This window comes from Elephas maximus, chromosome 3 (assembly GCF_024166365.1).
Source record: "Elephas maximus indicus isolate mEleMax1 chromosome 3, mEleMax1 primary haplotype, whole genome shotgun sequence".
Lineage (NCBI taxonomy): Eukaryota > Metazoa > Chordata > Mammalia > Proboscidea > Elephantidae > Elephas > Elephas maximus.
The window spans coordinates 22,124,279-22,151,530 of record NC_064821.1 but is presented as its reverse complement, the minus strand read 5'-3'; the positions used below and the strand labels follow the sequence as shown (position 1 = coordinate 22,151,530).

At 39.7% G+C, this 27,252-nt stretch overlaps 1 protein-coding gene and 2 pseudogenes across 1 annotated transcript; all 3 read left to right on the top strand.

Moving 5' to 3' along the window:
• Positions 1-27,252, top strand: part of LOC126074056 (olfactory receptor 7G2-like) — a 678,546-nt pseudogene that overhangs the window by 76,740 nt on the left and 574,554 nt on the right.
• On the top strand, positions 8,965-9,901 carry LOC126071052 (olfactory receptor 7G3-like; annotated as a pseudogene).
• On the top strand, positions 25,545-26,492 carry LOC126074089 (olfactory receptor 7G2-like). Its single transcript, XM_049881421.1, has one exon. It carries the CDS (start codon positions 25,557-25,559, stop codon positions 26,490-26,492), a length of 936 nt encoding a protein of 311 aa, XP_049737378.1. The 5' UTR covers positions 25,545-25,556.

Here is a 27,252-nt window from a genome sequence, read left to right as displayed (position 1 = left end):
GTTCTCTAAGCCATACCACTTCAATAAGAGTGATTCTCCCTCGTCATAACTTTGAATTCAGTTTCATTCATTTTGTTAAAAAAAGATTTCTTCCTGAAAAGGCAGGAATTAAGACTTCTTAGTTTACTCCTGCTTTTATTTATTAAGCACACATGCAGAGTGAGTCTGCTATGTGCCAAGCAGTTCTAAGTGCTTTACATGGCCCATTATGAGGTGGGTCCTTTCTTATCATCATTGGTAGGTGAGGACACTGAGGCTCAGATAGGCTGTGTAACTTGTCCATTCACTCATTCATTCCTTATTCAAGTATTTATTCATTCAGCAAACATATTCTAAAACACTAGATGCTGGACATAAACAATAAGACACTGCCTCTATAAGACCGCAATCTTCCTCCTCTATCCCCGTTTCTGTGTTTCCTTCCCTCTTACTCTTTCGTCTTCAGACACAGACTGGCTTCCTTGCTGTATGAAAACTGCGCCAGGCACAGTCCCACCTCAGTTCCTTTTCATTTCCTGTTCCCTGCAATGTTTTTTTCTTCCCCCAGCATTATTAAAATGTTTATCATCTGGACCTATTATTCCCTCAGATCCTTCCCTGACCACCTTGTCTAAAATGCCCCTTTGTGACCCATCTTGATTTGATTCCTGCTTTGACTGTTGGGAAGTCAACCCCATAACCACCGCAAGCACTTAGTTCAATTCCTGGCGCATAATAAGTACTCAGTGAGGTTTAACTAATGCATTGTGTTCCATATCTTGCCTATATTCATAAACCTTATAATTCTTTATCTCGCAGGCTTTATGAATATAAATATAAATTATTATATTTTACTACTTGCTTCAGTGGTTATATTTGTTTAGCTTTGTCAAAAGAAACTGAGTCAATAATAAAATTAATCTATTAGATGAGGTTTATTTGGGCAGAAGATTCATCAATCAGATAGCACCAAACCACATGTAGAAAGGGACTTGGCTTATATTGACAAAATACTGAAAGAAAAGTTTATTTCTGATTGGCTTATACAATTCACTATTGAAGCACTGTCAGAATCTCATTGGTCAACAATAGTGGCCTGATTTAGAGGAAAAAAAAAAATCTGTTGCTGTAGGGTTCTGAATTATCAACCCTATGGGACAGAGTAGAGAACTGTCCCATAGGTTTCCAAGGCTGTAATCTTTACTGCTACTCATACAGTTTTCACTGGCTAAGTTTTTCAGAAGTAGACCACTGGGTCCTTCTTCCTAGTCTAAGTCTGGAGGCTCTGCTGAAACCTGTCCTCCATGGGTGGCCCTGCTGGTATTTGAAATACTGGTGGCATAGCTTCCAGCTTTACAGCAACATGCAGGCCGCCACAGTGTGACAAACTGACAGATGTGTGGGCCCCTACAGACAGAAGTGTTAAAGAGTGTTAAAAAGCAAAGGTGTCACTTTCAGTACTATGGTGCACCTGACACAAGCCACGGTGTTTTCGTTTGCCTTGTATGCATGTGAAAGCTGGACACTGAATAAGGAAGACTGAAGAAAAATTGATGCCTTAGAATTATGGTGTTGGTAGAGAATGTTGAATATACCATGGAGTGCCAGAAAAACTAACAAATCTGTCTTGGAAGAAGTATAGCCAGAATTCTTATTAGAATCAGGAATGGCAAAACTTCATCTCACACACTTTGGACATGTTGTCAGGAGGGACCAGTCCCTGGAAGGACATCATTCTTGGTAAAGTAGAGGGTCAGGAAAAAGAGCAAGGCCCTTGATGAGATGTATTGACGCAGTGGCTACAACAATGGGCTCGAGTATAACAAGGACAGGGAGGATGGCACAGGGCGTGGTCATGTTTCATTCCCTCGTGCGTAGGATCACTAGGAGTTGGAACCGACTCCATGGCACCTAACAACAATTGAGCTCTCTTTTTCTATTAATTCATGAGTCATTTATTTAATTAGGATAATTATCCTTTGTCAGTTATATGCACTGCAAATTTCTTCATTAGCTGTGTGGCTTGTTTTGCATATCGCTTATAGTGTTTTCTGGATGAACACAAGTGCTTAGTTTAAATATAGTTAAATTTGTCAGTTTTTTTGTTTGTGCTCAAAAAGTCTTGTTTATGAAATCCCTACCTATCTCAATGCACAGGATTTGTAGTGTTACCTTTATATTTGAGGCCTGAACCCACCTGAGGTTTGCTTTTGCCTTCGATGTGAGGTAAGAACAAAAATTCATTTTTATATCTTTGAACTTTTTATTAAATAGTTCATCCGTTCACTGTAAGTACACTGCTGCAATGGCTAAGCTGCCCATTTATGTGTTGGTTTTTATCTGGGCTCTATCTTCTAATCAGTCTCTAAGTGGTGCAAATGGTTAATATATTCAGCCACTGCCCAAAGTTTAGAGGTTTAAGTCCACCCAGAGGCAACTCAGAAGAAAGAACTCATTGTCTAGTTCTGAAAAATCACCTATTGAAAACCCTACGCAGCACGGTTCTACTCTGACACACGTGAGGTCACCGTAAGTCGGGGTTGACTCAATGGCAACTGGATTTTTTTTTATCTTCTGATCAATAGGTCTGTTGTATCCCTGCATCAATATCATGTCTTACTTATTCTGTCATACCATTCAGCTAAAAATAACTAGTTACAAATAATTCCCAAACTACAAATGTGCATTATATCACAGGTTGACTGCTTCTCCGATCCTTTGCATTTTACTGCAGCAATATAATAAATGAGAGCCATAATTTCAATCCATGGTCCCCTGGTGGAAAAAAAAAAGTATATTGAAGCTACTGCTTGTATTGGGAAAAGGTGGCAGTGCAGTTCTAACAAGGAAATAAAACGTCTGTTACCTGTTTATTTCATGTTGATGAGAGAAAATATGTTTATAGATGCTGACTATAATATGCAGAAACAGGATCGACCTTCAATGAACCAAGCATAGAATTAGTCCTTAGTATTTGCATTTTTTGCATGCGAGAGCTGAACAACGAATAAGGAAAACTAAAGAAGAATTGATGCCTTTGAATTATGGTGTTGGCGAAGAGTACTGAATATACCATGGACTGCCAAAAGAATGAACAAATCTATCCTGGAAGAAGTACAGCCAGAATGCTCCTTAGAAACAAGGGTGACAAGACTATGTCTCACATACTTTGGAGATGTTATCAGGAGACATCAGTCCCTGGTGAAGGACATCATGCTTGGTAAAGTAGAGGGTCAGTGAAAAAGAGGAAGACCCTCAAGAAGATAGATTGATACAGTGGCTGCAACAATGGGCTCAAGCATAATAAAGATTGTGAGGATGGCGCAGGATTGGGCAGCGTTTCATTCTGTTGTGCATAGGGTCACGATGAGTTGGAACCTACTCGACGGCACCTAACAACAACAATATTTGCATTTTGGGGGTACATCTTCTATATTACCTTTTGTATTTATGCGGGTTATATATATATATGCATATATATATATATTACACTTGTTAACCTAAATGTGATGTCATTTTTTCTGACATTGGTGTTAGGGTTTCCTTTCAACGCACCTAAAGAAAGAAGACTAGAATCAATTACAGAAGGGACGTGTGTCCCTGTGTATATTGTACTTGAAATGGATTTGTGCAGAAAGAGATGGAGGAAAGGGGCTGGCATATCCCTGGCCTCTCTGAGTGTGGAAATCAGCTAAAAATAAGTTCCTCCTTCTCTGAGCCTTGCTCCTTAAGGATTTGTACTGTCCTGAAATCAAAATGACAGCAAAAGGATTTGATTAATGAGGAGCTTTGGATACTGAACCCCAAGGATCACAGAGACTGAAAATTTTCTGCCTGTGCAAATTACTCAATAGCCCTGCCCAGGTCAGGAGGCAGCACCCCTGAGCCTCATCCCAGGGATCATCATTTCTGCACAGGAGCCTGGTCCTTCTCTCTGACTTCCTGTGCTCCCTGAGCCCAGAGCTTCCATTTTTACCATTCAACCTCCAGGACAGAACTGAATGTCATTCCTTAGTGGTGGTACCCAGGTAATCTGAAGTTCCCCAGTTTATTCTCGACAAATAAGGAGAGGTCTTTTTATATCAGTCCATCTGGGAGTAGCTGTGAGGTGAGTACATGAAGAAGAGGGGCAAAATGGAGTCACCCGTGAGGTGTCTGCTTGATATTCCATCATCTACTTGCCATGTTTCCTTGTACCTTTGCACTAATACTTGAGCAGCTTTCATTCTGCTTTTACTCTAATCATAATTTCCAGGGACTTTTTCCATCTTAGCAGAAACCATCTCTTACAGTGGTATCACTAAGGAGGTGCAGGTGACACTTTCAGAGGGGGTGACACCGAAATGACTGTCTATAAAATTTTTGTGCAGTGTTTCAGCAGAAATTTATATTTTTTAATAAAAATATCCCTGTAGTTAGCTATAACAACAAAAACATTTTTCATAAGCCCAGCTTACGTGCATCAATATACCTACAAGGCTAAAACTCTATATTAATTTATTTTTTGAACCTTCTAATGTGTTCCAGTCAGAGCTGTCGTTATTACCCAATTACAATGATGCTTCGAAGCACGTGGTTTCATCTGCCCGCACTACAAGCGCACAGTGCTGCTTTTGTTTTTGCTGTGTTTTCATTTTGCTGATTTTGTCAAATTTTCTGGTGTTTTAGCTAAAACATTGAGGTAACTCCTATTTGTGAACCTATGTTGATTTTTTTTTAGAATGAAATAGTAATTAAAGGAAAAGAAAGAGAAAAACAAAAAAGCCTTCCGCTCTGTTACTAATAATGTCATTTATTGTAGAAATAGACTACAAAACAATTTTGTTAGTATTCATGTAACCTAAGAACTATTACATTTAATCCATTCACAATTATATTTGTCACACATTATTCTACGATAAAAATTAGTAACAGTACAAAAAAATATTGCTAAGGATTCTTTATGGTCTGGTATGGGAGGAGGTCCATGGGGGGTACACCATGAGTTATTGACACCATGAGACCCCAGCCCTATATATGCCACCAATCCTAGTGACACACAGTCCTAGAGATGTCACCAATCCTAGTGATTCTCTAAAATTTTCTTTAATTTCTTTGGCAGAGGGCAGGGATGTATAGTCAGCTTCTTATCTTTCAGTACCTGGTTCCTGATGGCTCTTTGTAGGGAAGATCTTGGTCTCAACCCTGTTACCAGGTATAAGGATTCAAGGGGAAGAGATGAAGAACGAGGCAGAGCCCATAAACTATATCCATAGTCTATTGTTCTGTTTTTATTAGCCTGGACAATACATTACAAGGCAGTGCTGTGCAAAGAAAAGAAGAAAGAAAGAAAAAAACAAAAAAAAACAAATACCTATCTATCCATGTCTTCAGAGTTAGTAAATGTTGATAGCTTGTTATTAGAGTTCTTTTCTCAAAGGAACAAAGTAGTATGCATAAAGCTAGTATAACTCCTCAATTCCTTTTCTTCCCTTCCCAGAGGCAACCACAGTCTTGAATATGGTTGGTCAGCAAGCATTATTTTAAACTGTTTCTCTGTGTGTGTGTGTGTTTATGTGTATGTGTGTGTGTGTGTGTGTGTGTGTGTGTATGTGTGCATACCACAGTGAAAATGCCCATCAGTTGGGAGAGGGTTAAACAGTGATAGAATAAGACAGTGGAATGCCTTAAGGTATTTAAAGCTAATGGACCACAGCAAAATGTACCAAGATCTCTAAGTCATTTAAAGTATTATTTAAAGAAATAGTCAAATGACATGTATAGTTATACATTTTTAAGATACAGAACAAAAACATTGTGCATAGATAGAATTATAATAAATGTGTTGATATTGCAGGAAAATTTCCACTTAAGTTCAGTGCAATGGTTCCCCCATAGGAAACAAAAAAAAAATTGATAATGTGGAAAAATAAAAGAGAGGATTTCAAATAAATACTCATTGTTTCTTTAAGAATAGCTAGTGCGAGTATGGCAGTATATTTTAATTTGATGTTGCTGAGTGGCGGATGAAGAGGTCTTTATTGTTTTTTCCCTGTACTTTTTTGGTGTTTATAAAGTCTGCATAATTTTAGAATCTATTAAAATTTTCTCATACTATAGATGTTTTGTTAGACAGATTACTTTTCTATTTTGAGTTTTTATTATCCATGTAGATGAATCTATGTCTAATTTATTCATCTTAACTGCTATATATTTATGCCAAACAAATTTTGATATTAGTGATCAGTGATTTGAGGTCTTCCTTCTGCTTGCTTCTCTATATAAGCAAGATTCCCAGTGGAGTTTCAGCACATCCATCCTTCCTTGAAATTACTCTTTTTCTCCTCCTCATTCATCTTGCCCCACCTGTCACTTCCCTCCCTGTAATGAATCAGGCCGTGTGATCAGATTGTGTTCATGGCAAAAACAAATCACAGTACGAAATACTGAGAGGGTCTCTTATGTCAAGATTTTGTCTATTCTTATCTTTGCAATATCCCTATAAAGATTCATGATCTCTCCCATTATACAAATGGGAAGATAGAAGCTTCTCAAAGAGCTATAAAAATGTCCTTGTTCACAAACCAAGTTTGTCTGGTTCCACTATTTACTTTAACTGTGTGTGTGTGTGTGTGTGTGTGTGATACAGTGATTTACAAGAATAATGAGCAAATACATTGACTTGCCCAGGACTTATCAATCAACACTCGCCTGTTTGGGGGATCCAATGATCATATACCCAGGGGTGGCATTTTAACACTGGAAGTGTGAGTGTCCTGGACTTGATCCTCGTACACAGTCTCAGGATCCGTATAGGAACCAGTGCCCAAGACTGCCTGATCCAGGCTTTGATGGGGACCAGCCAGAAACACAAGGAGGAGGACATCAACTTTCATGATTGATTTTCAATATATCCTCCTCTAATACTATCTGCTAATTACACAAGGAAGATAGATATAGGAAAACATAAAAGGAATAGGGAATGGATCAAGCTACCTCATAGTGAGAAAACAATTATTTCCATGTTATTAAAAGGAGGATATGAAGGGAGGAGCAGATTCCAGTGGGCTCCTTGGGAAAGAAATAAAGAAAAGGGAAAACAAGTCTAGAAACAGTAGCCTATTAATGGCGATAAATTATAACTACAATAAAATTGAAATCGTATGGTGTCTTTTTGCTATTGTTTTTCATAAAAAAATAGGAGTGTCAGTTAAACAGAAGAATGTGCATGTGTGTATTTTTTACATTGGTGGGGTCTGGAGGAGGTAAGAAATTTCTCATTTTCTTAGCCAATTTTCCTGATAACCTTAAAAACAAGTACTTCACTCCAGGGGTGAGGCTTCTTGCTAAACAATTTGTATTGATTCTATTTTTTAAGCCCCACAAGTATAAAGGCTTTTCAGGTGTTCAGGTGTACTTTGCTCAATGTCTGGTCACCTCCTAAGATTGACTTGCCGATCTCCTACTCCCAATATTAAATTCAAGGCACTTGGGCATTTGTGTGGGCAGTATTTATCTTTCTCATCCTAGAATTCAGTAAGTCAACAAATCGTTGCTTTTTTATTGCCTTTTTGTCAAGACCCCATGTGTTTCAATATTCCTTCCAGTCTTCTGATTTGGAAAAAGAAAAAAAAAAATGCTACATGTCACCTCAGGAGAAAAATGTTTTAATCTTCTATCATTTGAGAGAAAAGAAAGTCTTCCAGACATAATAGCCTTAACAACTTAAGGTTTCAGGTAGCATATTCTCTCTTGACCTCAAGTCCTGAGTGTGAGTGGTACTGTTTAATGCCGTTACCTGCTAGATACTACTTATGTGGTCAGAGAGTAGAAGATCTTCATGACCAGGTAAAACACTTGGGTCTTTATTCAGGTGGAATTCTTCAAGAGGCAAGTGATGAAATCTGATTGACCTTTCAGGATACCTAGTTCTATCATACTTAGGGGTCATATCACATGATGTTATGGAGTCGGCTCTGAAGTCTGACATCCTGAGTTCAAATCTCACATCATCTGTTACCAGAGAGCCAGGTACTTTGTACTGTAATTTAACCTTATCTCAGCTACATGAGATTATGGGGAAGATGTAGAATGATAGAAGTACCTAACTCACAGGTCTGTTGAAATAATAAAATCATTTAATAGAGGTGAAGAGCCTGGCAATCCGTGTTCGTGGTGGTGATAATAGCAGTGTATAACAATTACTACATTTACTGTGGTGATAATATTACAATTAATTCTGAAAAGGACAATGTGAAATAATGAGATATTGAAATAGAAATGGGAAGTGAAAAGGGCAGATTTTGAGGACTCACTGACAATTAAGATGCTAAGTGGAGTCACGGACTTGAACGCTCAGACAGCCCACTGTACAGTGCACTAATGAGCTGGACCTTCATTTTCCTCATTAATTGTGCCAGGTCTGCTCCAGTCACAAATGGGTTGGTTGTCCATGCTCTAGAACAGTGTTCTTTAAAGTATGGACTCCAGACCATCAGTAGAACATTTGTGAATTTGTTAGAAAGGCAAACCCTTGACCCCATACCCAACCTTCTGAATCCAATACTCTGAGGATGGGGCCAAACATCTGGGTTTTAACAAGCCCTCCAGCTGATTGTGATGCAATACCAACTTTTAAAACCACTGCTCTAACATTTAACTGATTTAACATTTTAAAATTTTTATTTTATTTTTGCTGATAGTTTGAAGGAGGGTAAAAAATTCTCAGGGAGAAATTATATATCATTCCCTACTTTATTTCTGTTAGTTGGCAAATGTGGAAATGTGTAGACACGTGAATAAAATGTGGTAGATGGGTAGTGAAAAAAGAAATGAGAAGAGGGAAAAAGAAGAGCAACAGAGAGAGGTAGAGAGGAACAGGGAGAGAGAGATATTTCTAATATTCACTTTGTTTCACAATATAGATCCTACAGTTTCTCTAAAAGAAGGGATCTGTTATCTGTCTCATTTCCTCTACTTTTTTTTTTTTTCAGACTTAACAACAACATGAAATTAGAAAACAAAACAGATATAGCAGAATTCCTCCTCCTGGGCCTCTCGGAGAATCCAGAACTGCAGCCCCTCCTCTGTGGGCTGTTCCTAACCGTATACCTGGCCACTCTGCTTGGAAATCTGTTCATCATCCTGGCTGTCAGCTCAGACTCCCACCTCCACACCCCCATGTACTTCTTCCTCTCCAACCTGTCCTTCAATGACATCTGTTTCAGCACCACCACGGTCCCCAAGATGCTGGTGAACATTCAGACACAGAGCAAATCCAGCAGTTACACAGGCTGCCTCACCCAGGTCTGCTTTGGTTTGGTTTTTGCTGGTTTGGAAAATTGTCTCCTTGCAGCAATGGCCTATGACCTCTATGTGGCCATATGTCAGCCACTGAGGTACACGGTCATCATGAATCCCTGCTTCCGTGGCCTGCTGATTCTACCGTCCTTGTTCATTAGCATCATGAATGCCCTGCTCCATAGTCTGATGGTGTTGCATCTGTCCTTCTGCATAGACCTGGAAATCCCTCACTTCTTCTGTGAACTTGGTCAAGTCCTCAAGCTGGCCTGTTCAGATACCCTCATCAATAATATCCTAGAATTTTTTGTGACTAGTGTTTGGGGTGGTGTTACTCTCCTTGGGATCATTTTCTTACATTCAAATTTCCTCCTCCATTTTGAGAATCCCATCAGCTGGAGGAAAGTATAAAGATTTTTCTACATGTGGGTCTCACCTCTCTATTGTTTCCTTGTTCTATGGGGCAGTTTTTGGGGTCTACCTTAGCTCTGCAGCTACTCTTTCTGGCAGGAAGAGTGCAATAGCATCAGTGATGTACATTATAGTCATGCCTATGCTCAACCCCTTTATCTACAGTCTGAGGAACAAGGACATGATGGGGGCTTTGAGGAAACTCTTCTCAAGAATATCTTCTTTCCACTGATGTGAGTGTAATGAAGAATTAATTTTACACAAAGATAGACCTGGCTATTGTTGCTGGTCTTTGGGCGGTATGAGTTTTTGGACTGCCTTTTTATTCATAGTGGGCCTGGGGCCACACCTGATAGTTTGTGATAACAAAGTGACTTATGGTTGACACCTTCACAAGTAATGCTGAAGGGATGACTCAGCATAGGGTTATCATGCCAGAAAGGCTGTCTTCATGATTAGGTGGTTGAAATTTTGAGCCACTTGATATCAGCCTGACCTCCAAAGAGGGTGACAGGTGAAGATTGAGTTCAAACACATGACTATTGATTCAATCAATCATGTCTATGTAATCCCATACTCATTGCCAGCAAGTTGCTTCCAACACATGGTGACCACATGTGTTACAGAATAGAACTGCTCCATAAAATTTTCTAGGCTGTGATTTTTACAGAAACAGATCTCCAGGCCTTTCATTCACGGCACTGCTGGTAGGTTTGAACAGCCAACCTTTCAGTTAGTAGTCAAGTGCAAACTGTTTGCACAACCTAGGGACCTACCTATATAATAAAACTGCAATAAAAACTCAGGACACTGAAGCTTAGGTGAGCTTGGCTTCTCTGGCTGTCCATGTTTTGTGAACTGTCACACATTGATGTTCCAGGAGGGTAATGTGTCCCTGGAGACACAGAAGTTTCATGTTTGTGACCATCCCAGACCTCATACTATGCATCTCTCCCTTTGGCTGGTTCTGTTTTGTATCCTTCTACTATAATAAAATTGTAATCATAAGCATATTGCTTTCCTGAGTTCTTTGAGTTGTTCTAGTGACCTACAGAACCTGAGGGGGCCATGGGAACCACTGAAATTTTAGCTAATGGGTCAGAAATGAGGGTGGCCTGAGGAACCTGAACTTCAAGCTAGTGTCAGAAGTGAGGGCAGCCTTACGGCCTGTTAAAATAAAAAGAATGTTAAGCTGATAATAGAAATTTATCAAAGATTTTTTTGAATATATGATTTATATATCAGGACAACACTTCTGACTAGAGAGTGAAAAATGTTCCCAAGAAGAAAAATCTTTCACAGGTTATATACCATAGTTTGTCACTAGAAATTATGCATTACCTCAGAAGCAGAACCAGAAGACTGTTTACAGAATAACCTGTAGACATGCAGAATTTCATCAGCATTTTCTTGAAGAACAATTGAAATAATTACTGATTAATTAAGGTTGAAAGATTATCTCAGGGCAATAGTTTGTCAGATGTGTCATTTTCAATCTCAGTAACTCCAGAAAGTCTGGATGCTACAAGTATTAAAAATTCTGTCCACAGCCCTTAACCTGAGAAGGTTTCCCTAACTCCAGAAAAACTAGGGTTGGAAGTTATTTGTAACATCTCACCAGCTTTGGGCTTAAGCTGTGGGAATTTGACAAAGAGATATAAATAATGAGTAACCCAGAAACACTGGCGGAGTTCTTTGAATACAGAAGACCAGAAATCATAGTGATTAAGAGTGAGAATTTTGAAATCAGACCACTAGTGTTTGAATTCTACCTCTGCTCTGTGATAGCTGTATAGCGTTTGATATTCTATTGCATTTCTCTAAGTTCAGGTTCTTCATCCATAAATTTAGCAAAATTATATTAGTTCACATTATTTTACATATATTTCATCACTCATCTGTCAGTTTTTGTCCTGTGGTGGCAGTAGACAGGTTACAGCAGAGCTTCCAGGTGAAGACAGAGAAAACCTTATGATTATCAACAGAACACCGTCTAATACAGTGCTGGAAGATGAGTCCCCCAGGTTGGAAGACACACAAAATATGACTGGGGAAGATCTGCCTCCTCAAAGTAGAGTTTACCTTAATGATGAGGATGGAATAAAGTTTTCAAGACCTTCTGTCTTAGTCATCTAGTGCTGCTCTAACAGAAATACTGGGTGGCTTTAACAAAGAGAAATTTATTTCTTCACAGTAGAGTAGGCTAAAAGTCCAAATTCAGGGTATCAGCTCCAGGGAAAGGCTTTCTCTCTCTATCGGCCCTCTCATCAAACTTCACCCAGACTGGGAGCTTCTCCACACAGGGACCCCAGGTCCAAAGGACGAGCTCCACTCCTGGCACTTCTTTCTTGGTAGTATAAGGTCCTCCAATTCTCTGCCCACTTCTCTCTTTTATATCTCAAGAGATTGCCTAAAGACACAAACCAGTGTTGTAGACTGAGTCCTGCTTCACTAACACAACTGCTGCCCATTCTCCCTTATTAGCATCATGGAGGCAGGATTTATAACATACTGGAAAATCACGCAATACCGGGAATCATGGCCCAGCTAAACTGATACACACTTTTTTAGGGAGACATATTTCAATCCATGACACCTTTATTTACTAATGAGGCATGGCTCAAAATGAGAAGAAATAGCTGCAAACATCCATTAATAATCCGAATGTGAAATGTATGAAGCATGAGTCTAGGAAAATTGGAAGTCATCCAAAATGAAATGGAAAACACTAGATTGATATCCTAGGCTTTAATGCCCTAAAACGGACCAGTATTGGCCATTTTGAATGGGACAATCATATACTCTACTATGCCGGGAATAGCAAATTGAAGAGGAACAGTGTTGCATTCATTGTCAAAAGGAACATTTCAAGATCTATCCTGAAGTACATCACTGTTAGTGAAAGGATAATATCCCTATGCCTACAAGGAAGACCAGTTAATACAACTATTATTCAAATTTACACACCAACCACTAAGGCCAAAGATGAAGAAATTGAAGATTTTTACCAACTTCCACAGTATGAAATTGATCAAATATGCAGTGAAGATGCATTGGTAATTACTGGCAATTGAAATGCAAAAGTTGGAAACCAAGAAGGATCAGGAGTTGGAAAATATGGCCTGGGTGATAGTAAAGATGCCAGAAATCACATGACAGAATTTTGCAAGACCAGCAACTTATTCAGGCAGAATGTTCATTGGAAGCAAGGGTGGTGAAACTTCGTCTCACATACTTCAGACATGGTATCAGAGGGGACCAGTCCCTGGAGAAGGACATCATATTTGGTAAAGTAAAAAAGTCAGTGAAAAAGAGGAAAACCTTTAACAAGTTGGATTGACACAGTGGCTGCAACAATCAGCTCAAGCATAACAATTGTGAGGTTTTGTTCTGCTGTACATAGGGTCGCTAGGAGTCAAAACTGACTCAACAATACCTAACAACATCTTTTTGCAACAACATAAATGGCTACTACACATGTGGAAGTCGTCAGATGGCAGGAACATTTGTGGAAATAGAAGATGAAGAAGCTCAATACCATCAGCCAGAACAAGGCCATCAGCCAATTGCAGAAAAGACCATCAATCGCTCATAAACAAGTTTAAGTTGAAGCTGAAGGAAATTCAAACAAGTCCACAAAAGCCAAAGTATGACCTTGAGTATATTCCACCTGACTTTAGAGACCACCTCAAGAAGAGATTTGACCTACCGATCATTAATGACTGAAGAGAAGACAAGTAGTGGAATGACATCAAGGACATCATACATGAATACAGTAAAAGGCCTTTTAAAAGACAGAAAAGAAAGAAAGGACCAAAATGGCTGTCAGAAATGAATCTGAAACTTGCATTTGAACACAGAGTAGCTAAAGTGAATGGAGTAAATGAGGAAGTAACAGAGCTGAACAGAAGATTTCAAAGGGCAGCTCGAGAAGACAAAGTATTATAACGAGATGTGCAGAGACCTGGAATTAGAAAACCAAAAGCAAAGAACATGCTCTACATCTCAAGATGAAAGAGCTAAATAAAAATTCAAGCCTCAAATTGTAATATTGAAGTGTTCTATGACTATAATATTGAATGACACAGGAAGCATCAAAAGCAGAGGGAAGGAATACACAGAGTCGTTGTACCACAGAGTCACTGTACCAGTTACCGGTCTTCCTCTTTTTCACTGACCCTCTGTTTTATGAAGCATGATATGCCCTTCTCCAGGGACTGAATCCTCCTGGTAACATGTCCAAAGTATGTGAGACGCAGTCTCGCCATCCTTGCTTCTAAGGAGCATTCTGGCTGTACTTTCCCCAAGACAGACTTGTTCATTCTTTTGGCAGTCCATGGTATATTCAATATTCTTTGCCAACACCACAATTCAAAGGCATCAGTTCTTCTGTCTTCTTTTTTCACTGTCCAGTTTTCACAGGTGTATGAGGCGATTGAAAATACCATGGCTTGGGTCAGATACACCTTAGTCCTCAAGGCGATATCTTTACTTTTCAACACTTTAAAGAGGTCTTGTGAAGCCAATTTGCACAATGCAATGCGTCTTTTGATTTCTTGACTGCTGCTTCTATGGGTGTTGATTATGGATCCAAGTAAAATGAAATCCTTGACAACCTCAATCTTTTCTCCATTTATCATGATGTTGTTTGTTTGTCCAGTTGTGAGGGATTTTGTTTTCTTTATGTTAAGGTGTAATCCATCCTGAAGGCTGTGGTCTTTGATCTTCATCAGTAAGTGCTTCAAGTCCTCTTCACTTTCAGCAAGGTTGTGTCATCTGCATAACGAAGGTTATGAGTCTTCCTCAATCTTAATGCCCCATTCTTCTTCATATAGGCCAGGTTTTCAGAAGATTTGCTCAGCATACAGATTGAATAGTTATGGTGAAAGGATCCAACCCTGATGCACTCCCTTCCTGACTTTAAACCATGCAGTGTCCCCTTGTTCTGTTCAAATGACTGTCTCTTGATCCATGTACAGACTCCTCCTGAGCACAAATAAGTGTTCTGGAATTTCCATTCTCCACAATTTTATCCATAGTGTGTTATGATCCATGCAGTCAAATTCCTTAACATAGTCAATAAAACACAGGTAAACTTCTTTCTGGTATTCTCTGCTTTCAGCCAGCATCCATCTGACATCAGCAATGATGTCATGCCATCCTCTGAAACCGGCTTGAATTTCTGACAATTCTCTGTCAATATACTGTTGCAGCCTCTTTGAATGATTTTCAGCAAAACTTCCCTTGCAGGTGTGGCCAAGATGGCGGGGTAGTCAGACACTTCTTGTGGTCCCTCTTACAACAAAGATTAAAAAAAAAAAAAAAAGTGTATCAATTATATATGACAGTCTAGGAGCTTTGAACATCAAACTCAAAGTTGAGGAATCAGGCTGAGCAGCAGGGGGAGGGAGAGATGGTTCAGAAGCAGCAAGGAGTTGTCAGACCTGACCAAGCGAGAACCGGCATCCTGCAGGCTGAATCTACTGGCATGAGTATGGTGACACAAGGAGAGGCATTCAGGATGCATTTTTCACATCTATTCATGCGTCCAGAATCAGTTAAAAGTGGTGCTTAATTGGCAAAAAATAAGTTCATGTGTCTAACCTACCTTGCAGATCAAACAATACCCTTTTGGGAGAAACCTCTCTCCCACTTAACTGCTCGGTCCCCACTCTGCTCTGGGTCCAAGCTGGCTGCATCCTCTGGGCTGGAAGTAGAAACTGTCATACAGCCAGAGCCATTCTCCTGGCCTTGGAAAGGGAACAAATTAACAAAGAGGGAAGTAATAATCTGCCTGCTCCCCTAAAGCCGAGAACTCAGGGCAGAAACAGCTCCTTTGCTTAGGCACAGACATATGGGGTCCATGGACTTGGAATGCCTTTCACCCCTGCAGAGAGCTGCGTGGGCTCCTTACAACAACATAGGCCCTCATTAGCACAGTGCAACAGGGTATATACCTGAAGTCTAACTTCAACTGTTTCAGCTATATGGTGGACAGACACGTTCATATTTGACATTGCTCTGCTTATTAAGCAGGGTCCTCACCTACCTACATCAGGGGCTTGACGACTGGTGGCTCCAACCACACCACTTAGCCACCCATTACAAGGATCCAAAAGTAAGTGGTGCCTCTTAGCTCTTACAGCCAACAGCACTGGGTGCCCATATTCCAGCTGCAAAGCTCACCTACCTACATGCCCTAGGGAATAGGGACAGGCTTTCCTCACAGACACTGAGGGGTGGTTGTCAGTCCCCTGCCTTGTTTACCCATTCATCCATTGATGGGCACCTTGGTTGTTTCCATCTTTTTGCTATTGTAAACAGTGCTGCAATAAACATGGCTGTACATGTATCTATTCATGTGAGGACTCATTTCTCTAGGATATATGCCAAAGAGTAAGACTGCTGGATTGTACGGTAGTTCTATTTCAACCTCTTTAAGGAAGCACCAAATCGATTTCCAAACTGGTTGTACCACTTTACATTCCCACCAGCAGTGTTTAAGTGTTCCAATCTCTCTACAACCTCTCCAACATTTATTTATTTATTTATGCATTAATGCTAACCTTGATGGGATGAGATGCCATTTCATTTTGATTTGCATTTCTCAAATAGATAATGAGTATGAGAACTTCCTCATGTATCTGTTAGCTGCCTGAATGCCTTCTTTGGAAGTGCTGGTTCATATCCTTTGCCATTTTTTAGTTGGGTCATTTGTCTTTTCGTTGTTGAGGTTTTGTAGTATCTTATAGATTTTGTGATTAGATGCCGATCTGACGTGTCATAGCCAATTTTTTTTTCCCAGTCTGTAGCTTGTTTTTTCACTCTTTGGTGAAGTCTTTGGATGACCATAAGTGTTTGATTTTTAGGCACTCTCAGTTATCAAGTTTCTCTTCTGGTGTTTGTGCGTTGTTAGCAGTGTTTTGTATACTGTTTATGCCATGTATTAGGGCTCCTAGTCTTGTCTCTATTTTTTCCTTCCATGATCTTTAATGTTTTAGATTTGACAAAGTCCATTTTGAGTTAGTTTTTGTGCATAATGTGAGGTATGAGTCTTGTTTCATTTTTTTGCAGATGGATATCCAGTTATGCCAGCACCATTTGTTAAAAAGACTGTCTTTTTGCCATTTACCTGTTTTGGGGCCTTTATCAAATATCAACAGCTCATATGTGTGGATGAACTTATGTCTGGATTCTCAATTCTCTTCCATTGGTCTATGTATCTGTTGTTGTACCAGTACCAGCCGTTTTGAGTACTGTGGCAGTATAATAGGTTCTAAAATCAGGTAGAGTAAGGCTTCCCACTTTGTTCTTCTTTTTCAGTAATGCTTTATTTATCTGAGGCCTCTTTTCCTTCCATATGAAGTTGGTGATTTGTTTCTCCATCTCATTAAAAAATGTCATTGGAATTTGGATCAGAATTGCATTAAATGTATAGATCACTTTTCGTAAAATAGACATTTTTATAATGTTAAGTTTTCCTATCCATGAGCAAGGTATGTTTTCCTACTTATGTAGGTCTCTTTTGTTTTTTTGCAGAACTGTATTGTAGTTTTCTTTGTATAGGTCTTTTACATCCCTGGAAAGATTTATTCCTAAGTATTTTATCTCCTTGGGGGCTATTGTAAATGGTGTTGATTTGGTGATTTCCTCTTCAATGTTCTTTTTGTTGGTGTAGGGGAATCCAACTGATTTTTGTATGTTTATCTTGTATCCCGATACTCTGCTGAACTCTTCTTTTAGTTTCAGTAGTTTTCTTGAGGATTCCTTAGGGTTTTTCGTGTATAAAATCATGTCATCTGCAAATAGAGACACTTTTACTTCTCCCTTGCCACTCTGGATGCACTTTATTTCTTTATCTAGCCTAATTGCTATGGCTAGGACTTCCAGCACAATGTTGAATAAGAGCGGTGATAAAGGGCATCCTTGTCTGGTTCCCAATCTCAAGGGGAATGCTTTCAGGCTCCCTCTATTTAGGATGATGTTGGCTATTGGCTCTGTACAAGTGCCCTTTATTATGTTGAGGAATTTTCCTTCTATTCCTATTTTGCTGAGAGTTTTTTTCTTTTTTATCATGAATGGGTGTTGAACTTTGTCAAATGCCTTTTCTGCATCAATTGAGAAAATCATGTGATTCTTCTCTTTTATTTATATGATGGATTACATTAATTGTTTTTCTAATGTTGAACCATCCCTGCATACCTGGTTTGAATCCCTCTTGGTCATGGTGAATTATTTTTTTGATATGTTGTTGAATTCCATTGGCTAGAATTTTGTTGAGGATTTTTGCATATAAGTTCATGAGGGATATAGGTCTATAATTTTCTTTTTCTGTGATGTCTTTACCTGGTTTTGGTATCAGGGCTTTGCTGGCTTCATAGAATGAATTAGGGAGTATTTCGTCCTTTTCTATGCTCTGAAATACCTTTAGTAGTAGGGGTGTTAACTGTTCTCTGAAAGCTTGGTTGAACTCTGCAGTGAAGCCGTCTGGGCCAAGGCTTTTTTTTTTGCTGAGAGTTTTTTGATTACCTTTTCAATCTCTTCTTTTGTTATGGGTCTATTTAGTTGTTCTACCTCTGTTCGTGTTAGTTTAGGTAGGTAATGTGTTTCTAGGAATTCATCCATTTCCTCTAGGTTTTCAAATTTGTTAGAGTGCAATTTTTCATACTAATCTGGTATGATTCTTTTAATTCCAGTTGGGTCTGTTGTAATATTGCCCATCTCATTTCTTATTCGGGTTATTTGCTTCCTCTCCTGTTTTTCTTTTGTCAGTTTGGCCAATGGTTTTTCAATTTTGTTGATTTTTTCAAAGAACCAGCTTTTGATCTTATTAATTCTTTCAATTGTTTTTCTGTTTTCTGTTTCATTTAGCCCTACTCTAAATTTTTTTATTTGTTTTCTTGTGGTGCCTGACGGTTTCTTTTGTTGCTCTCTTTCTATTTGTTCAAGCTGTAGGGATTATTCTTTGATTTTGGCCCTTTCTTCTTTTTTCTATGTGTGCATTTATTGATATGAATTAACCTCTAAGCACTGCTTTCCCTGTGTCCCAAAGGTTCTGATAGGAGGTATTTTCATCTTATTGGATTCTATGCATTACTTTATTCCATCCTTAATATCTTCTATAATCCAGTCTTTTTTGAGCAGAGTATTTTTCAGTTTCCAAGTGTTTGATTTCTTTTCCCTGTTCTTTCTGTTACTGATTTGCACTTGTGACCTTATAGTAAGAGAAGATGCTTTGTAATATTTCAGCGTTTTGCATTCTGCTATGGCTTGCTTTATGACCTAATATGTGGTCTATTCTAGAGAATGTTCCATGTGCACTAGAAAAGAAAGTATACTTGGTTGCTGTTGGGTGGAGTGTTCTGTATATGTCTATGAGGTCAAGTTGGTTTACCGTGGCATGTAGATCTTCCATGTCTTTATTGGAAACCCTGGTGGCGTAGTGGTTATGTGCTACGGCTGCCAACCAAGAGGTTGGCAGTTCAAATCCGCCAGGCACTCCTTGGAATTTCTGTGGGGTAGTTCTACTCTGTCCTTTAAGGTCACTATGAGTCAGAATCGACTCGATGGCAGTGGGTTTGGTTTTGGTTTGGGTGTCTTTTTGAGCTTCTTTCTGGATGTCCTGTCCTTCACCGATAATGGTGTGTTGAAGTCTGCTATTATTGTGGAGCTGTGTATCTCACTTTTCAATGCTGATAGAGTTTGTCTTATGTATCCTGCAGTCCTGTCATTGCATAAATATTTAATATGGTTTTATCTTCTTGGTATAAAATTAAAAAAAATAATTTTATATTGTCCCTTTAATCATTATCCTTTATGATGGAATTTACTTTAAAGTCTATTTTGTCAGAAATTAGTATTGCCACTCCTGGTCTGTTTTGATTGTTGTTTGCTTGATATATTTTTTCCCATCCTTTGAGTTTTAGTTTGTTTGTGTCTCTAAGTCTAAGGTGTGTCTCTTGTAGGCAGCATAGAGATAGATCCTGTTTTTTTATCTGTTCTGCCACTCTGTCTCTTTATTGGTGCATTTAGTCCATTTACATTCAGCGTAATTATGGATAGGTATGAATTTAATGCTATCATTTTGATGTCTTTTTTGTGTGTGTTGCTGACAGTTTCTTCTTCCCACATAATTTTATGTGCTGAGTAGATTGTCTTTATATATGGTCCATTCCTTGTATTCATTGTTGTTGATTTTGTTTCTTCTGAGTTTTTGTTTTTTCCTTGTATTTTATTTTGATGTGTAGGATAGTTTGTCTCCTTTGTAGTTACCTAATTATCTTCCCCTATTTTTCTAAATTTAAACCTAAATTTTATTTCTTTGTATTGCCTTATCTTCCTCTTCATATGGAAGATCTATGACTACATTTCTTAGTCCCTCTTTATTGTTTTAATGTTGTCTTCTTTTATGTAATAACATTGCTGTTACACTGTTTTGAGCATTTTTTTTTTATCTTGATTTATTTTTGTGATTTCCCTGTCTGGGTTGACTTCTGATTGCTCCGCCCAGTGTCCTAGTCTTGGGTTGATACCTGATGTTATTGATTTTCTAACCAAAGAAATCCCTTTAGTATTTCTTGTAGTTTTGGTCTGGATTTTACAAACTCCCTAACCTTCTGTTTATCTGGAAATGTCCTAATTTCAGCTTCATATTTGAGAGAGCATTTTGCTGGATATATAATTCTTGGCAGGCATTTTTTTTCCCTTCTATTTTTTATGTAAGTAAGCCCATTCCTTCTTGCCTGCATGGTTTCTGCCAAGTAGTCTGAGATTTTTCCTTTTGGCTCTCCTTTGTAGGTGACTTTTTTATTGATCCCTAGCTGTTCTTAAAATTCTCTCTTTATCTTTGGTTTTGGCAAGTTTGATTACAACATGTCTTGATGACTTTCTTTTAAGATCTACCTTAAGTGGAGTTCAAAGAGCATCTTGGATAGATATCTTCTCATCTTTCATGATATCAGGGAAGTTTTCTGCCAACAAATCTTCAACAACTCTCTTTGTATTTTCTGTTATCCCTCCCTGTTCTGGTACTCCAATCACTTGTAGGTTGTTTCTCTTGATAGAGTCACACATGATTCTAAAGGTTTTTTCATTTTTTTAAATTCTTTTATCTGTTTTTCTTCAAATATATTGGTGCCAAGTGCTTTATCTTCAAGTTCACAAATTTTGCCTTCCACTTGCTCAAATCTGCTTCTCTGACTTTCTATTGAGTTGTCTACTTCTGTAATTTTGTTATTAATCTACTGAATTCCTGATTGTTGTCTATGGATTTTTCCAGCTTATTACATGTTTCATTAGGTTCCTGAATAGCCTTTTTAATTTCTTCAGCTGCCTTATCTGTGTGTTCCTTGGCTTGTTCTGCATATTGCCTCTTTTCCTTCCTGATGTCTTGAAGGGTTCTGTATATTAACCTTTTGTATTCTGCCTCTGGTAATTGCAGGAATGCACTTTCATCTAGAAGATCCCTTGATTCTTTGTTTTGAGAGCTTGTTGAGGGGATCATGGTCTGTTTCTTTATGTGACTTGATACTAACTGTTGTCTCTGAGCCATCTATATGTTATTGCATTAGTTTATTTTCTGTTTGCTTACTGTATCATAGCTTCTTGCTTTGTTTTGTTTTGATATGCCCAATGGGTTGCTTGAGTGAGCTAGCTTGATTATTTTTGCATTTGGGGCTCTGACCTCCTGTTCTCAGATGGCTGGAGGTGTTATCAGGTATATCAGTCTAGGAGTCCATTCACTTTTCTTGTATGAATTCAGTTCAGGTGTCCAGGTAGCTGCTCATCAAGTGCGTGGTACAGGCTCTGTCCTATCGTGTCAGAGGACAGGGGTGATTGGTGTAGGTACCAGTATCTGGTTGCAGCAGGGGCTCATGCTCTGAACAAGGCAGGGGGCTGAGCATCATCCCCCAAGTGTCTCTGAGGAAAGTGTGTCCCTGTTCCCTAGAGTGTATTGGTGGGTTTGTTCTGCAGATGGACCATGGGAACCCAGTGTATTTGGTCGTAAGGACTGGGAGGTACCAGTTATCCTTGGGCCCTTGTTGTGGGTGGCTGGGTGACCTGAATGGAGCCCCCAGTCCTTAGGCCCCTGATGTGGGTATGTGAGGACCCTGTTTAATAAGCAAAGCAATGTCCATCACCAAACACCCACCTCTCCACTGCATAGCTGAAACAGCTATAGTCTGCCAACAAGAGCTTATTCTCCTGAAATAGGCCACACAGGCAAATGCAGAGAGGAAAGGTACTCAAAGTCCATGCACTGTTTATGCCTGGACAGGAGCCGCTTCTGCCTGAGCTCCCCAAGATAGCGGAGCTGGCTACTTATCTTCTCCCCCAGTTGTGAATTTATTCCTTCTCCAGGGCCTGGAGGATGGCTATAGGTGCTCAACATGGCCTATCTCAGGCCCAGGTAAATCAACAGCCACTGAAGCTGGCTTGGTGGCAGGGGCGCAATAAAATATACCCAAGTACTTAGTACTTAGCTTTTGCCGAAAGCTCAGTTCTTCTCAGGTTCCAGAGGTGTGAGTAGGCTGCGTGGCTGGCTACCTCTCCCTGAGGAAACTGCCTCAGCCACTTCTGGGGATGGTGCCTGAGAGCTCTCGGCATTTCAGGTCCAGTAACTCCTGTCCACTTCTGAACTGTCTTTTTCTCACCCTTCCCCTTAGTTCATTTTCTAACCTTGCCTTTGATGTTCAGGGCTCTAGTTTGTCATAAATATACTCATTTCACTTTTTTTTTTTTGTCTTTGTTGTAAGAGGGCTCACTGGAAGGATCTGTCTATACTGCCATCTTGGCCCACCTCCTGACCTACGATCTTAGTGGAGCAGTGGTGATTGGTGTATGCACAGGTTTCTGGTTGCAGCAGGAGGTCACACTCTGTGGGAGGCAGGGCCTGACAACCTTCCTCCAAGTTTCTTTGAGAAAGTCTAGTCTCTGTTCTGTAGAGTGCACTGGTTGGTGGGCTCAGCAGCCATACCATAGGCACCCAATTATTTTAACTGTAAGAACTGTGAGGCACCACTTATCCGTGGACCCCCTGTCCAGAATGACTTGGTGGTATGGGTGGAGCCACCAGTCCTTAGGTCCCTGCTATGAGTAGGTGAGGTCCCTGTTTAATATGCAGAGCGGTGTCAAACATCAAAAACCGGCCTCTCCAGTGCACAGCTGAAACAGTTACAGTCAAACGTCAAGGACATTCACCCTTGAAATATATTTGCGAGATCCTTTCTGCTGTACTGGGGCCACCTGGGTCCATGCAGGGATGAAAGACATTCAAAATCTGTGGACTGCTTGTGCCTGGACAGGAGCTGCTTCTGCTCTAAGTTTTCAGATTAGGGAAGCCGGCAGATTATTTTTCCCCCTTTTGTCAATTTGTTCCTTCTCCCAGGCCAGGTGAATGGCTCAGGGAGTGCAGCAGGACGTAACTCAGGCCCAGGGAAATCAACTGTCGCTGAAGCTGGCTGGGGCAAAGGGAGGAGGGATCAGATAGATGGGGGAGAGTTCTTTCACAAGGAGGAGCTATTAGATCTGCACTGTAAATTAGACAAAATCACTTATCTTGTTCCGAGAGTGCTCTTATATCTCAGATGCCGAAGGCGTACATGGGTTCTACATGCTGACTTGGACCCCCAGGGGTCTTGCTAGGGAATTGGGGCTGCACCCCACAGAGTCATGTCCGACAACTTCTTGCTGCTTCTGCACTGTCTCTCCCTCCCCTTGTCACTCAGTCCGATTTCTTAACTTTGCCTTTGATATTCAGGGTTTTTAGCTTGTCATATATATAATTGAATCACTTGTTTTTTGGGGTCTTTGTTGTAAGAGGGGCCACTGGAGGCATCTGGCTCCTCTGCCAACTTGGCCATGCCTACTCTCTGAGCCCAGGTATATCTTATTATGTTTTATCTATTATTGCACATATTTGAAGTGAATGGAGTTAAGATGGCAACGGGTGACACTACAATGCCAACTTGTCTCAAGTTGATTTTAATATATCAAATAACCATAGATTAAATTTCTTTACCTATAGAAATAGTGGTAAAATAAATTCATAAACACATGAAAATATTGAATTAAAAAAACGACAAGTTTCTAAGTGAATATTCACTTAAAACACAATCTTCATCTGTTAAATTTTGGTTAAAATCTAACAAAATTTACTGAATATGGATAAACCACATTTTTAATGTTGTTCCTGTCACATTATAATTTCTCACAACTCTATTAAAAATCAAAAGCCCTGATTTCAACCCACAGCCTCCCAATATAAAGAAAAATGTATGTTAAACTAATGTAAGGAAGTTGGAAAAGGTGGTTATAGAATTCTAAATAGGGAGTAACAGATCTAGATCTGCTTATATTGATCAGGGGCAAAACTGATCAGGGGATAGGCTAGAATATCTTTTAAAATACACAAAAGATAGGCTAAGTTTCAGGAAACAGTCATTATTCTTAGAAGAAACTGCTGAGTTTGCATTTCTACATTATATTAGCTATATTTATATATTTTCATATTCACGCATATAAAAAAAAACTGTACTTAACCAAAACCAAACCAAACCCACTGCCGTCGAGTCGAATCCGACTCATACACACCTAATATTGAATTTGGTTTTCCTGATACCGTTGATTAGATAGAGATGTCCTTTGTTGTACGTAAGAAGAAAAGATCGGAATCCAGTTGGAAAATGATGATGGGTCCGCATATACAATGTATGTGACACGGAGGTGAGCACAACAGGTGCAGCAAAGTGAATGGCATGAAGCTGGTCTCATAGGAAATCAACAATCCTGAACTCCATCTTCTAAAGTCTTGGTCTTCTAGGATTTTTACTGCCTTGCAATCAGAACGACAATAAATGTGTTGGGCTAATGAGGAGCTTTGGATATTGAGCCTCCAGGGATAGAGAGACTCCAAATAGGCTGCCTGGAACATCTCACTTTAGAGTTCTTCCCCTATAAGGACACATGACCCTCTTCCCAGAGATGACCCTTTTTGCCCAGGAGTCTAGTGCTTCACTCAGACTCTCTGTCCTTCCTGAGGACATATCTTCTGTCTTCTGCATCCAGAGCAGATGTCAGGTATCATTCCTCAGCCAGCCAGGTAACCTAAAGTCTCCTAGTTAATATCTGGAAAGTTAGTGTTTGAAAAGCACATCCAGGAGAATGATGCATGTGAAGAGAGTACATGCAGGAAATGACTGAAACCAAGTCTTCCATGGGAATCTTGCTTGTCTGTCTTTTTCTTGCCAGGTTTTCTTAGAACTTTGCACCAATATCAAAGAGTTCTCATTCTGCTAGTCTCTTGCTCTGTCTCTACAACTGCAAGGATGATTTCCCTGTTGAGTGGAAGCCTAACCTTTGTCAAACAAGATGACCGTTACAAAATTTTCTGACATTAACTTGCGATCTTGTGGTGGTAATGGCAGAGGAGGGTTTGTCAGCTCCATCTTATCTTCCTGGTTCTTAGTACATGTTTGTATTATCTCCATTGCCCTTTCTGATCTTTGGGGAAGGAGATGGAGACCCAGATTGACTTATCAGGCTGCCTTCTAAGTCTATCTATTTCTATTTATAAAATTACTAAATATTTAAAATGATCATAAAAGCACGGATAGTGTAATAAGAAAATAACCATTCCCACCCCTTTCCAGAAGAAATTAATGTTGACATTCTGCTAGATTAGCTTCAGGTCTTTTTTTAAAAATTTTTTTTGAATAACCAAATAATATGCATACAGAATTTACCACTTTTGTATCCCCCTCCATTCCTCTTCTTCCTTCCCCAAGATAATGTTTGCCTCTGGTGATGCTGCTACTACTGCTGTTGGTCCAGTGACCACACATTTGATTGTCTTGTCACCCAGTAATCCCATCAGATTCATCAACAATATGGAACCCAGGAACCAAACAAGTGTTTCAAAATTTCTTCTCCTGGGACTGACAGAAGATCCAGAACTGCAGCTTCTCCTCTTTAGCCTATTCCTGGCCGTGTACATGGTCACTGTCCTTGAAAATCTGCTCATTGTCCTTACTGTCAGCTCTGACTCCTACCTGCACACTCCCATGTACTTCTTTGTCTCCAATCTGTCCATTACTGACATATGTTTAAGTACAACTACCATCCCAAAGACGCTGGTGAATATCAAGACGCAGAATCAGAGCATCACTTATACAGGCTGCCTCAATCAGATTTTCTTTGTCCAGGTTTTTTGTGGTTTTGAAAATTTTCTTCTCGCAGCTATGGCCTATGATCGCTATGTGGCCATTTGTCACCCACTGAAGTACACAGTCGTCATGAACCCTTGCTTCTGCAGCCTGCTAGTTCTACTTTCTTTGTTCCTCAGTATGGTGGATGCGCTGATCCACAGTCTGATGGTTTTGCAGCTGTCCTTTTGCACAGATCTTGAAATCCCTCAGTTCTTCTGTGAACTTCCTCAGGTCCTCAAGCTCGCCTGCTCCAGTACCCTCATCAATAACATCCTGATATATTTTGTGGCTTGCATATTGGGTGGTGTTCCTCTCTCTGGGATCATATTCTCTTACACTCGAATTATCTCCTCCGTTTTAAGAATGCCATCAACTGATGGAAAGCATAAAGCTTTCGCCACCTGTGGGTCTCACCTCTCCGTTGTTTCTTTATTTTATGGGACATCTGTTGGTGTGTACCTCAGTTCTGCATTTGCACTCTCTCCCAAGAAGACTGCAGTAGCCTCAGTGATGTACATTGTGATCCCTCAAATGATGAATCCTTTTATCTACAGCCTAAGGAACAGGGACATAAAAGTAAGCTTGAGAAAACTCATTGGTAGGATGCCTTCTATTTAGTGATGTGTCATCTGTGCCAATTCACTAATTATACTAAGACCTATCACTGAAAAACTCTCCCTGCTGGTCAGCATCAGCATCAACAACACATAGTTTCATCATCTACAAAATGGTAATTATATTTTCTCAGGGGTTTTAGATAATTGTAAAATATTTGAACATCACCAGTGAAAAAGACTTTGGTGCTAATAATTAAAAGAATCTCAGGCACTAATATGCTCAAAAAATGAAAAGGGCTATCTTTCATTAGAAAGACTTCAGAGATAGGGAATCTACAGGAATAGGACAGTAGGGCTTCATTAGTCCTACATGTGGTGGCTTCATCCCAGGACTAATTTCCCTCATGGTCTCTGGATTTTTGTAGCAGATGCAGATATAATACCACACACAATACTCAGAGAGAGAACTTACTGTCCTTCCTAGGCCTATTGTTAATAGACTTTTTGATGCAGTCATCAGAAGACATGCCTCCTGTAGTAGGTTAGGTGGTTGCCCCCAAAATGGTATTTCCACATCCTCATTCTTGGATCCTGTGAATATTACTGACATGATAAGAGGGTTACTGTTACCCTAATTGGACCAAGGGTCTTGGCAGAGAGGGAGATTAAGCCTGGATTATCCTCATGGGCCTAATTGCAATCACACATATTCTTATAACATAGACAGGGCTGAAGACACAGAGAAAAGTAGGAGGCAATGCGACCATAGTGGTAGAGGTTGGAGTGATATGGTCACAGGCCAAGGAACACCTGGAGCCACC